At 37.6% G+C, this 14516-nt stretch overlaps 1 protein-coding gene across 1 annotated transcript in view; it reads left to right on the top strand.

Moving 5' to 3' along the window:
- The first annotated feature begins 3211 nt into the window (after window positions 1-3211).
- Window positions 3212-14516, top strand: part of ALDH1A1 (aldehyde dehydrogenase 1 family member A1) — a 53966-nt gene continuing 42661 nt past the window's right edge. The window contains exon 1 of the mRNA XM_079926191.1: window positions 3212-3367. Coding sequence (XP_079782317.1) covers window positions 3302-3367 — 66 coding nt within the window. The 5' untranslated portion in view covers window positions 3212-3301. The remainder of the gene's footprint in view (window positions 3368-14516) is intronic.

Raw genomic sequence — 14516 nt, 5'->3', positions numbered from 1 at the left:
ATCGGCAGGCGGACTCTCAACGACTGCGCCACCAGGGAAGCCCTCCACCTCCATTTTTAATAGCAACTTGCCAACTGAGCACATATTCTCTCATCACATACAAGATCCACTTTTTCCAAATTATTAAAACCCAAATAGGCACATAAGCCCATGTGGTGTCTGTTGAAATTGCAGTGATCAAAAGCAAAGGGACATATCCATTGCTGGGTTAACCACCTGGCAGACTCACCCAGTCATGCTGAAGGTGACAATGAAGTGTCAGGGATGGCAGATGTCACTGAGCAAAAGAAGTTCAACAAATTGATCCTGGATTTTGAAATCAGAAAATGTGAAAATCAGCTATTTTTAATTTTACCATACAATTAAGTTTGTTAAATATAAATGGTTTTTATTTCAATTACTCATGTGGGTGGGAGAAGGTTAGGTTCCATTAGCTTTTCAGTGACTATGGCTTGAATGGAGTTTTAGAGAGATTCCTTATAAAATGAGACAGCAGTTTCAGCAATGGTTGATGACCTGGTCTATATATTTATTCGTATAATGACAGCTTTCACAAAGGACTGGAAGAAATCAGATTCAAAATAAAAATAAATTATGCTCCTTTCCCCATCCCCCCACTGCCATGTGTGTGTGTGTGTGTGTGTGTGTGTGTGTGTGTGTGTGTGTGTGTGTGTAACTTAACTTGTCCCTAAGAAAGAAAGGAAGATTAAACATCCTTCATCTATTAATCCCAAATTCAAGTTCCAGCCCCTCCTCTGATGCATAATCCTGGCAAAATATACAAATATATATTGTATATAAAAATATACACGATTGGGTCCAGTCTTGAAGTGGGGCTTCTTGGGCCCTGTGTTCTCACCAAAGCCACTTTGTAAGGGAGGAAAGTGATCTCCTAGGCCTTTTACCCATGCAACCACTCCTAAAAATATACTATTCTACGAGACAAATTCCAGGGGCAGGATGATACTTACTTCAGAAATAGAAATCTCAGGGCCTGTGGTTTCTGGACAGAAGAGATCTGCCCTTCAAGTAAGATTAAGGTTGGAGAGTTCCTGATACTCTAATCGCAATGCTTTACTCATAGAAGATACTTGGTAAATATTTGTTAAAATTTAATGTGCAGGTGTGGTAACCTGTTTCCAAAGCTGTTCCTTTTACCTACATTCAGTAATATCTGGCATAAAGGGACCTGTTCTTATGTAATTATTCAATAGAATATGATTAAGGATGAGCTTAAAATATTGAGATGACACACCAAATGTGTTATGAAGCTTTGAGCTTTCACTGCCTGGACAAGTGTCTGACTCCACAAACACCTGCAAAGCTGAGAGAAGAAGAAAGTAGCAAAACACAGCTGTCTGGGCCTGGCCAGAGCACCACTCTGCAAGTTACGTAACAGCTATTGTGTAATTGTGCATTTAATTCGGAACACATTTTTAAGAGAGAAAACAATTAGATTTTCCAAAAAAGAATGAAATTGAGAGTGAGAGAAAGAAAGGGACAGAGAGACAAAAATGGTGAAATAGCACAGAAGTTTCCATCTGGTCTTCAAGAGTGAAGCGCAGGGAAGGCAAGGACCTTGGGGATGGTTCTCTTAGAATCTAGGGGCCTGCCTATGAGTCAAATCTGGCCTGCCTCCTGTTTTTGTAAATAAAATTGTATTGCAAAACACCCTACACCCCTTAATGTATCGATTGCCTGTAGTTTGTTTCATGCAGGGTTGAGTAAGTTACAACAGAAACTATCTGGCCTAGAAAGTGGAAAATATTATCTCTTTACAGAAAAAGTTTGCTGACCCCCATTTTAGGTGAATAGAAGGCTAAGCTTGAGTGCCTGTGAGGAGTGACTACTCACTTAGAGAACCAAAACAGCCGATTCTCAAGCCCATCTGGGAATTCTCTTATGGAGAGGAGGGCAAGGAGAATAAATTGGAATAAGAGCCAGGGTTTTAGCATCCGACTGGCCTGAAATGAAATTCAGGCCAGTGAAATTCTTGTACATATTAGATTTGTGTTCATAAGCAAGCTACTTACTCTATGTCTGTAAAATGGGAAACCCAGTGAGGAAGGAAAGAGAAAGTAAGGCTTCTGCACCTGATTTGGAGTAACTACTCAGTAAGTCTTAGCTTCCCTACCTAAATCTCATTTGGGGGAGCTGGCATTTTTCACTGGAAAAAATAATTGTTGTTCTTAATTCTTAGTAACCAGTTAAGAGCATCCAAAGTTTTCCATCTTGTTCTGACTCTAGCTTTTGCTAGAGTTTCAATAAAATAAACTATTGTACTTAAAATGGGAGTAGTACAGTTAAAAATTGTCCTTTTTGAATGTTCCCAACTTGAAACATTAATTTCATTTTAAGAACTTGTATTACTTGGGAGTCCTGTTTAAAGTCACTCTTGGTACAATTGCCTGCATCAATGATTGATAAATACCAGCCAACTTCCAAAACCAGAGGTTACTTTCATTTTAAATGAGTTTTAGCAGACGATATTGCCATATTGCTACTGCGGTGACTGTGTGACAGCACAGTCCGAGTTTTTAAAAAATATCCTGCTAACTTTTCTATTCCCACATATAAAAGATAATTTAGATAAAGGTAATTTAAATAAAGGTAATTTAAGTAAAGATAAATTTAGAGCTCCTGAAATCCTAGTAGTTCTACTTACCAAGCACTGAAAATACATTTGATTGGTATGATTTTTTATAAGCTGACTTGGGGTAGGGTCTCTATAGAGGGCCTTTCTTCCACAAACAGCACCCTGCTTTTCTGGGACATGGACTGATTCTCTGACTGCACTGTCCTAAAGATACCTGGCGAGGGTCCTCGACACACCAGCCTCTGCTGAGAACAAGTGCCCTTTGAGATTATTTTTCAATCCTCGAATTCTCTGATTCCAAGTCTGTCAGAGAACAGAAAGTTTCACAGCAGCATAAAAAGCATGAAAAGCCAAAAACATAATAACTGGCCTTAGTGGCCAGAGCAGCTGTGCTTCGTACCCTTATCACAGGTTTCGGCTTTGTAAATTAATTCGTCTGCAAATAGTGCCCTCTCTCCAGATGCAGCTTCAATGCTGTAGCACTGGTTTCTTAAGGATTTAAGTTTAAAGTCAAGGGCTTCCTGCCCTAGGTGTTACAAATAAGTAGTGTCGTTTTCTTTTTGCTCCCAGTTTGTTCATCCAATCATAACCCAGTATGCAAATAAACCTTAGCCCATGCAGATAAAAAGGAACAAATAAAGCCAAGTGCTCTATCAGAACCAAATCGCTGAGCCTGTCACCTGTGTTCCAGGAGCTGAACCAGAAATGTCGTCCTCTGCCATGCCAGATGTACCTGTCCCACTCACCAATTTGAAGTTTCAATATACTAAGGTTAGTACAACTTCTATTTGCTGTTTTGCCTCAGTTTTATAAAAACTACGTTTATTTAAAGCATAAAAGGTCAATTTAAGTAAACTTGTGTAAAGAGCCCTTTGCAAATATAAAAATAAAAGGCTTGCAAAATGCCGGTCTGGGTTTAGTGTCTTGATCAAATAATGAATTCTAAATTGTATTAGGCAACTTTTCATAAATTTATTTCTTAAAATATTTCTGAGTGAAAGGAATTCTCTTCGTTGTAAAAGGTTCTTGTGCCAGGATTCAGGGGACTTTACTAAGCAGTTCTATTAACTTTCAGCAGAGCCTAGCATGTGTGATAGGAGAGGCAAATACTTACTAGAGAAACTTACTGGAAACAGACAAACAAATGGGAATTTTTTTTTAAAAAGGAAAAAAAAAGAGAGAGAAACAGAGCATAGTGAAGTAACATGATTTTTATATATGTCAAATGAGTGTCAAAATTGAAAGACCTCAGTCTGATAACTGGATGAAGAAAACTCCAGTTACAAAAAAATTCATGGGACTTGCATTATTTAGCATATTTGGGGAAAGAAAGCATTCTTATTTATTTCTTCAGCCAATTTGCTGCCATTGGAGCCAGTATGTAATTGTTAGCTGATAAATATTTACAGAAACAAGAGCAGAAGCCAGACCCAGATTTAAAAATCCACAGCTAGAGAGAAGGAGGAAATGGATCCTATTTGAGTCGATCAGGAGTATCTCTGAACTTTGCCTGTTTCACACTGTTACATTCCTGCTTTCTAGTCAGAGCCTAGAACTCCCAGAAAAACAAATAAAACAAACAAAACCAATCTAACCAAAATCATTTAAAAAGTGAGCTTTGTGGTGTGATGCAGAAAGGAAGGTAAGAAAGGAACTATTCCCACTCAGGGAGAGCCATTTTCCTGTCTGAATTAACCAATGAAAAACCAAGAGCATTATACGTTAATGATAAAGTCCTGCTATTATTAAATTGTTTCCTTACTTGCGACCACGGATGCTTTTGAAATCCTAAAGTCTGTTACATTTTCATTTTCATAAGTACAACAAATGAGGAAGTTATTCAGCTGACTATTTTCCATAGGAAAGTGCCTGTAGAGATCAGATTGTGCCTTTAACATGGTTGACCAACAGCTACAAAGTGTATTAAAGTATTATTTTCACAAGCTTTTATTAAAAGGGAAAATATTTTTTGTCGGTTTGATTTTATTCCAAATGGGAATATGAAAAATGCGATGACACTATATATACCCTCCAAAAATTTTGCACTTGGCAAAGTTATGCCCAAAAGATAACAAGACTCCAGTTTTGCCAACTTTCTTAACTCTGTTATTCACAAGAAATTTCGATCCAAGGTAAGTACATTTAAAAATGCATTCACTTCATAAAGATCAAAACCATTGGCAATGATTGAATTATACCCTTACTATTATAGGAGTCTTTTTTTTTTTTTTCTATACTACCTGGGAAGATATTTTGGTAGTCTGAATGTCACTTTTTTTGAAAATCTGGTTTGTAGAAGTTTGCAGTCTTCCTTATATGAGAATCTCCAGGGACATCTAGTATGAAATATTCTTTCTACTGAATTAAGCTTCATTTAGTAGTTATTAATTAAACATGTGAGAAACAGTAGTAGACAAATGAAATGGTCCTTAAAATCTAACATACAAAAAAAAATCTAACATACAAACACAGATCTAGTGATTCTTTAACACATAGAGATGATTTTAAGATTAAAGTCTCCTGTTCACTTAAAAGTCATTACACAAGAACACCCTCTAGGGAAACTAACTGACCTTCGTGTTCAAAAGGAGGCAAGATTCCAAGAGCAGAAATTTACTCTTGCATATAAGAACTTTTCTGGGTAAAAATGCCCAGTGCAAGTCAGTGAATTTTGATTGCTCACACATCTTCTCTACAAATCTGTTCTGCTCAGATACCATTTTATTGTCTGATTTATTGGTTACAGCATTTTCACACTTGGGAGGACACCAGTTATGTATGTAATTAAATCTAAATGGGTGAGCTTTTTCAAATGCCTTTGCATTTTCTTTTTACTGTGCCTCACTGAAGAATTGTATTGGATTTGCACTTGCAAGAGGAGTTGGAAAATGATGGTTATTAACTAAGTTTCCGGGTTGCAAACCAAATAAGCAAGGATTTTATAGTGTCTGAGAAATTACCTTCTATAGCTAGCCCCTAAACTCATTATTTTTCTCCCACTGTTTTAGTGTCCGTTTTTATTATCGCTAGAATATATTGGTCATTGGGGCAAGGCGGAGGGAAGAGACAAGCAAAATTGCGTAACCAAAAACTATTACAACTATGGTAGAAGAACTACACGCCCTCTCAAGCTTGAGACTGCCTCTCATCCAAACAAAAGACATCGCTGTCTCTTATGACTTATTTTCTAGTACAGTCGGTTTAATTTTTTAAGGTGCATAAAACAGAGATCAGAGTTTAAGAAATACTTTCTAAAATGATACCAAAGTTTTTAGAACTTAAAACCTCAATAACATCATTATAAATGCACATAAACTCAGATTTCATCTCTATTCTCATTTTCCCCCTTTCCAATTCTAAACAAACCCTACATCTGCCAACTCATCTGTTTTGTTGAGCTTTTAAATGATGAGGTTCTTCGGAAATTATGTGATCTTTGGGCAAACTACATTACCTCTCTCTGCCTTGGTTTCCTTACATGGAAAATAGGAATTCCTAAGGTGGAAAAAAGCATTAAATGAGTTTAATGCATTTAAGGCACTTGAAACAGTGCTTGGCACATGGGAAGTGATCGATTAACATTAGCTATCCTAGTCCTATTTATTTTTCTGAATTTCTTCCAATTTTCCAGAGCCTTCTTTTACTCAGCCTTTCCTAGACCTGTTTCCCACAAGTGTCCCTCTCATCTCATTCTCTTTTCCAAGGCTTTCTGTCACTCTTTCTTGCACAGTCATGCCCCACCTGACAGGACCGCATTGGAGCGAAGTTCCAGGGGTTGATCTGGGATTTCAGGGATCAAGAACTTTCTCTTACAGGATTTGGTAAATTTGTTTTCCATTCTCCCTTCATAACACTGTTTTCTACCTTAAAAGATAAATAGAAAACTCAAGAAGAAAGCTTTCTCAGACAGGATTCAAACCCCAAAATATTTAACTTGACTCTTAAATGTAACTCATTGAATAATGATTTATTCATGCTGGAAAAGATCTTCATCAGCTAATGACATTTCACACCCCCCCACACACACCCATACCCACACACACATGAAATATCATAGTTAAGTTTCATTGTGTTTACTCTGTGCCAATGACTGTTTAAGTCCTTTACAATGATTTTATTTACTCCTTACAATAACCCTATGAGGACGTTACTATTCCTGTTTTGTAGATGAGGACACTGAAGAACAGAGTGGCTAAGTAACTTGGCTTAAGTTACACAGCTAGTAAATGACAAAGCTAGACTTGGAATGCTGGCAGTCTCAGCCCTCACACCAACAAGTGACTTGTCTAAGACCAATATCACTACTTTGGGACATGGCGTTGCTGACATCCTATTCTACCTTTATTCTGTCTTTCATTTGTCCATTCCTGATTACTGGAGGGGCCATGCCCATGAGCCTTTCCAGCTGTTGCTCTGCTGTTCCCAGGCCAACAGGAGGAAGTTTGCCACCAACTTAGAAAAAGAGGAGAACAATAAGGAAGGTTGGAAATAAACATACTCTCTGCTTTGATTGAAAAGGCGGCCTTTGGGCTGGGAGAGACCATGATGCAGAGGACTTTGACATAGGTGTGCAATTTCTACGTGGACTGCATTTCTTCAACCCATAGGGAATAATAATACATTTTGGTTAGAGGAGGAGATATTTTCCTAGATTTCTGGTATTATTATTTAACCCATGTGGGTTAAAGATATATTTTTGATAAAGAAGAGTTATGAATCATTGAATACTATGTGCTAGGCACAATTTAAAGTGTTTTCTTCCCCTACTATTATCTCCTTTTAAATTCTTACAACAAACAAATTCAGACCACATGCAGTTCCAAATACTCCACTCTCTTCACTCATTTCTCCCTTTTTCCCTTCCTCTCTCCCATTTTACCTCCCTTTATTTAACAAATCATTGAATGACTGTTCTGTGCTAGGTCTTATGATATAAGAAAGCTAGTATGATTCTTGCCTCATGGAGCTTATATTCCTGCAGGGTGTGGGGTGGGAAGGAAGGAAGCAAGTAAGTAAATACTTTAATCACAAATTGTGTTAAATGCTAAAAAGAAGAAAACAAAGCTGAGACAATATGAGGGGAAGAGCTTACTTTGGATGAGGTATCAGGGAAGGGGGAACCTGAGGGATGCAGAGCATAAGGTGGCCATGGAACGTGGGGAAACAAAGATCCAGAGGTAATAACACGTGCAGGGACGTCTGCGGACAAGAGTTTGGTATATTCAAAGAATTATCAAAAGGCAAACATAGCCGGAATAAAGTGAGGAAGAGAGAGCATGAAAGAGATAAGACTTGAGATGGAGCCTCCAGCCAGACTGCCTGATGGATTTCATTTGAGGGAAACCACTGAGGGGTGCTTAAAACAGGACAGGACTTATGTTGAAGACAAAGACGATTGTGCCGTGGCACTGCTTTCATTTGGGAAATCTTTTTAAGTCCCCACTGACTGAAGCAATATTTTGTTTGCTTTTGGCTTGGAAGCAGTTGAACAAATAGCTGGATGGCTGCAAGGTGCAGTGGCTTAACAAGATAAACCCGGCTTCAATTTCTAGCTCTTCTACTTATTTAATGATATGACCTTGGCCAAGCTTCTAATCTCCTTGAGTTTCAGTTCCCTTGTCTGTAAATTGGGAATAATAATGACTACCTTGGAAAGTGGCTGTGAGAATTAAGTGAGGTAATTTGTGTAAAGTGCCCAGCACTTATTAGCTCCTTGGTCCAGGCTCTCTTTAACCCTCTCCTTCCCAAGATGACTCCTAGAATTCTAAAAATTTTCAGTTGCCAATGTAAGTGGAACAAATACTTGCACTGCTTGTCAAAGTTCAAAACTACTTTCATCTGCTGGTCTCATCTGAAGTTCATAATTAACCACCGAGAAGGAGCTAGGGAAGATGTTACTTGTGACACATTTTAGAGCTGAGGGACCTGAGCTCAGCTTAAGTGACTTGCCCAAGGTCACAGTTTTTAAGAGGCAAGCACAGAATGAACCGGATTCTGAATCTTATTTCAGATCTGATTCTTTTCCACATGATTTCATATTTTTCCTAAATATTAAAAATAGCATTTGAATCTCACTGGATCGTCTCTAACAAATGCTTTTGCACCTGTTATTTAATTTGTATCATTCATTCCTTTATCCGATAGAGAGAATGGAAATTTGGATGATAAGAGAAGAGAGATAATTTGGACACTAGATCCCTAAACACGTGGACTAATAGAAAGAAGATACTCTAGAGCAGTATATCTCAAATTTGATTGTTTAAGTGCCTCAGTTAGAGACCATGTTGAAACACAGATTCTGATGCTGTAGGTATGAGGTGAGGTATGAAATTCTGCATCTCTAACAGACTTAAAGGTTTTGCTGATGCTACTCAAAGCATGGTCCATTGACCAGCAGCAACTGTCTAAAAGTTTTGGGTCAGCCTTATAACTTACCTACAGTGATCACCATCTAATTACTTAGGGACTTGACTTCCTATTTCTCCCAGAAACTCACTCACACCCAGCCAGGTCAGAAGCGCTTACTTTCTCTTTCAGTGCCTGAGTCCAGCAAGAACTATATCATGGCCACAAACCAGTGATGAAACCAACTATTGATTTTGATCCTGGGAGATAAACATTCTCTAAGAATGCAATATTTTAGCTTATCTCTGAAGACAGTATCTTGGCAAATTGTTTTGTTCTCTGGCACCTGCCTGGCTTCAAGAAAACCTAATCAACAAAATCCTAAAGTAAATAGCACATACCCAAAAGAGGGTGTTATTCCCATTTCATGAGGACCCTCAGGACTACAAGTGTTCACATGATTTCTTTAAACTGGACTTCACCTAATGGATTTGTCATTAACTACTTCGCAGACCAAGGGGGCAGGGTGAGAAAAACTCTTGAAGAGTATGAGAAACAACTCATTTGAAGAGCAACCCAAAGTTAGATTAGTGCCTCTGAAATGGCATGGGTAATCTACGGGATGATATAACCCAGATCAGCCAAAAAGAACCCTCATGGGAATACAGGCATTGATAAAATGGCCATAAACCTGTCTCAGGGTAGCAATTAGATGGCTTGGGGGGTGGTGGTGGTGGTGGTTTGTGTTTTCATAATGCTATTATAATTGTGGTCAAACCCATTACACATTTACCAGATTTAAGTGGCAACACAGAGCCATGTTCAAAAGAACAGGAGCAATAATTGCTTCATAATTAAACATTTAATTAAGAGCCACTGCTAGTCTACAAATCAGAAAAGTAAATATTTGTGTAAACTGGATTTCATCACACTGATTCATTTGGCGTATACACACGTGCATATGTCTGTGTGTGTGTGTGTGTCTGTCAAAAGTTCCCACAAACACTGGCGATGCTTGCAAGGTATGTAGAGTGTTGCTAATATTTGATTTCTGATGTTATCTCTACCTGATGCCTTTATTGTAATGTTGGAATTATTAATGTATATTTCTTGGCTGGGGGTCTGCACAAACAGCACAGTTCTTAAAATTTTGCCTGAACAGCTACCTCCCTCACCCAGATCCCATTAACTGACTATTTCCACTGCTCTCCCAATACTTTTTCGGAAGTCAAAGGAATGCAAATATCGAACAACTGAATCATGCTCTCCATTTGGCACTTTCTTCAGAAGGAAGAAGGCTTATATGCGAGCAATTATCTTATTGGGTCTTGATAATTGTTAAATATTAAATATATACAGAACTTTCTAGTGCTTCTGCATCTTACCTCTTTGATATAGGGTATATATGATGTATGGAAATTATCGACGAGTGTTTTTGTCATTTATGGGACAAAATGAAGTTGTGGCTCAAAACAGAAATGCTTTAGCATCTTTTCTTTTCCCCTAATTGAATTGAAAAGGCTGAAAGGTTTTTCAAAGAACAAGAAAGAATAGAGTATACACTCATGTTATTGAACTCAGACTATAATATAAAACAGAAATGAAAGGAAAATTTTATTTCTCTTACTTTTCTTTTGGTCACCCCCTCATTTTGTTTTCATTCTTTTGACTGCAGTTAAGTATTTTCTTCCCATCTGTTATTTCCTCCTTAATTTCCTTTTAGACATTTTTACTTTGAGTCTCAACATTTTGCTTTGCAAAATGGGTTGCATTGGGGTTAAAAGTACTTGCTAGAGATCTAGCTTTGATTCTTTTAATGTTTAACACCTGACTTTTGTTCAGTCTCTCTCTCTTATTATTGAACCCCCATCTTGTTCTTTCTCCCTGCCCTCACCCCCCACCCTCACAGTCTCTGGTGCTTTTTAGGTTCCTAATGCTGAGAAAAGTTTACACATTTACAGCATCCATCACTTCCTATACGTTTACAACAGTACCCATCACTTCACATGCTCGAGACCCAGGCTCTCAGGTTTGGAATTTCACACAGGTGACATAAAATGGAGAATATCATCAAACTTCCTCACTCTTGGCATGACTTAAAAGAAATTCTTTGTACGTTGAAAATGTGAAATCTGTTAAAATCTCTCTGCCACCAAGAAAGCATTGGCTTCTCTTACGGCATCTGGAGGCGCTGGCCAGGTTGCAGTCCTAAAGAGATAATGTGAATTTAGGGCTCCCCGAGGGACTGTTAGAGGGAGCCAACAGGTTCCAAAAATCTCGTATCAGCAGATAAGGCTAATAGGTTTTATTTGCCTATTAGTCAAACCTAACTTGATCTAAGCCAGACATATTTTGAAGAAAGTGCTTATTTATTTAGAATTGTAGCTTTATACTAAACACACTAAGATATAATAACTTTTCCTCAGGAAAGCCTTTTTTTCTTCAAAATTATGATTTATTGTTGGACACTAAACTACATTCAGGAAACAGCCAGTTTTTTTTTTATCAAAGGTTATGTACTGCATCTCTTAAAATCTGACCTATCTAAAATTTAAAGAGTAAAAATCAATGTTTAAGTTGCTTCAACATTTCCATTGATTGTTTCCCCAAATAAGAAGCACTTGAAGTTTAAGAGTATGAATAGGCATCTATGATTTCCCATCAATATTGTGAACTTTGAGTCTACTGCACATATATATTATTCAAAAGTATCCTGAGTCCAAAATTCATAATTAGAATATAGTTAACATAATGGTTAAATAGGATCCAATAATTTTTTTTTTTACTTTTATAGCATGATCCTTTCCCCCCTAAACTTGCTAAAGGCAAATAGCAAATGGAAAATGAGGTTGTAACCATGATAGATCATTTCAACAGGCCTAAAATAGGTTTCATAATCATTATAATAAACATTCATTAACCTACACATCTCCATATAACCATTTTATATAACTACAGGAAGGATGGTTATTCAAAAACATTCAGTCACACAGTTAGCTGGAAGGCAAATATAAACCCAATACAATTAAAACAGAAAAAAAGATGATTAAGATAGTCCCTATCAATAACTTCTCCACAGCTCAGGTTAAAAAAAGATGGAACAATGCTTGCCTCTCATCTCATTATCTGTGCTGAGTTTTGTTTTCACGCTGCAAGGCCACTGTTTGGGGGAGAATGTGTATCATTCATAATTTGCAGACTATACTGCTGTGTCATTCTCCTCTAAAGCCTTAAGACGTCATGCCTGGAATGTTAGAATGGTCTCCAGGCAAATCCCCTGGACTGTCTGTGCTCCTCAAATCCATTTTGGGTACTGTAAAATCAATATTTCTAAAACATCCATTTGATCCTGTCACTCCCTTATGACATCCAGAATAGAGTCACTCAGGTATCAAGATCCACCACAAACTGGCTTCATTTTCACTGCTGGAACTTATCTAAGACTTGTTTGCACTGGAACTCTCTGCTTGGGGCTGATCTCTCTACCGTGTTCCAAACACCCCAAGAGGGTTCCCTCCTTCTGCTCCTTGTTTTCCTTTTTTTCTACCAATCCTATCTTCCAGATTGCATTCTTCCAGCCCATGGTCCTCTCTTCCATGAGTTTCACTCTGTAATTTACTGACTAAAGCACTGCTTTGGTCATTGTACTCTACAATCTTTAATTCTTTACTGGCTGATCTTGATATAAATATACTCTCCTCTTAGATCATAAACCACTCGGAAGCAGGGGCCAGAGCTCACTCATCTTCCATGTTTCCATATGACCTTACAGAGTATTTCTCAGCTATCTACACATTATTTGACAAACACTTTTCTGATCAAAGAAAAGTGACCATTTGGGATTATGTGAGTATAAGCACAAATTCAAACAAAAATTAAGTTCACTGTGTTTTCCTTTATTAAAGGTTAAAACTGAATAATGCAGAGTAGTTGCTGGTAATTTGGGATCATCCACAACTGATCTCTTCAGTTGCCTGGAGGCTGACAGATAAATTTGTGTTCTTTAATGCTCATTTACAAAATATTCACTGATTTTAATCTGAAAGGGGAGTTTTATGTGCAGTTTAAATGCAAGAGCCTGATAATAAAAATAGATGGTACATACATATTGTAATGGTTCTTTCACCAAAAGAGATTGTATGAAGGGATTAAAACAAGTTATAATATATTGAGAGTGTATTATTGAAAAGTTGAAACCACAAATTATCAGGGTGAGAGGACTTAGGTGGGAGCTGGAAAGCTTCACCACAGGCCTATCAAAATATAATACATTCTGTCTCTTCTTTTTATGAGAGTTTTGGTGAAATTATACTGTGGAAGGGTGGAATTCTGGGCATATCTCTGACAGGGTGAGACTTTGTGCTCTCTTAGTTTAGAGATATAAAGTTGGAGGAGGGGATACTATCTTTAGGGCAAGAAGAGGCAGAATTAGACATCTGTGAGTGAATCTGAATCAAGTTTTGCAAGGCTGGCTCAAGAATCTAGAGCAAGTACCATGATGTCTTTAGTTTTCTGTTTATAATTTGATGAGCTGATACGTAGATAGCTAGCTTTAATTCAAAACAGAACATAATAAGTAATTTAATAGTAGGATATTAAAATGCTATGTTAGGAAAGAGAAAAAAAGAGGTTAAATCCAATCGGACAGACTAGTGAAATCTTCATGAGGAAATGACATTTTAAAAGAGTTTGAAGTATGAAGAGAAGAAAATAGTGAAACTCCAGTCTGAGGAACAGCATGAATCAAGGTATGGAGGAGAAAAAAATGCATGGTATTTGAGACAGTAGAATGAGGTTGAAATAAAGGGTAAATTGAGGAAAGAGTCGGATAAAAGGTTGGAAAAGGACATTGGGGCCAAACCATAAGACACCTCAAATGCCATGCTCAGTAGTTTGAGAATGGAGAACCACCTAAAAGTGTTCTGAGGAGGGGACAAAATTTGAACTGGCCTGGCTTAGGAAGGTTATGTTAACAGGGTAAAAATTAAATTTCAATTAGGCAGAGGTGGGGGCAGGAAGAACAGGGGAAAGCTTTTTTATGATAGTATAAAACATAGTGATACAAAAGGATGAGTAGGGATTTTGTGTGCCATTAACAGAAGAGGGAAAGTGTGTGTGCATGTAAGAGAGAGAGAATGCAAGAGCAAGTTTTAGAACCTTAGTTTGAGGTGAGAGCAGCATAAAGCTAGAGATGACAGTGAGCTGAACTTGGGACACTTAGATTGAGGTGCTTCCCAGCGATCCCATGTGAGGAAAAATAAGAGGTAAAGGCTAAAGACGCATGAAAGAGAATACTCTTTAAGAGTAATTACAGGATTCCATAAAATGCGTTTTTGATAGCTAGAATGCTGATTCACTCCAAGAGACGCTGAGTAAGTCAGTAGTTTTAATCTGAATTTATCTTTCTTCAAGTTGAACTAAGATGCCAATTTTTTTTTTTTTTTGGAGGCTAATAGGAGTTTTATGCTCTTCGTCTGTATTCCATTACCCTATCAGAGAAACAAGGATTTTCTTGATACCTCTATCTTTCTCAAACCTCCATATATGTGTCTTTGGACATCTAGTCTCTTTATCT

The sequence above is a fragment of the Stenella coeruleoalba genome, assembly GCF_951394435.1.
Source record: "Stenella coeruleoalba genome assembly, chromosome: 7".
In the NCBI taxonomy this organism is placed as follows: domain Eukaryota; kingdom Metazoa; phylum Chordata; class Mammalia; order Artiodactyla; family Delphinidae; genus Stenella; species Stenella coeruleoalba.
Note: the sequence above shows the minus strand (reverse complement) of the source record. Positions and strands in the feature narration are given on the sequence as shown.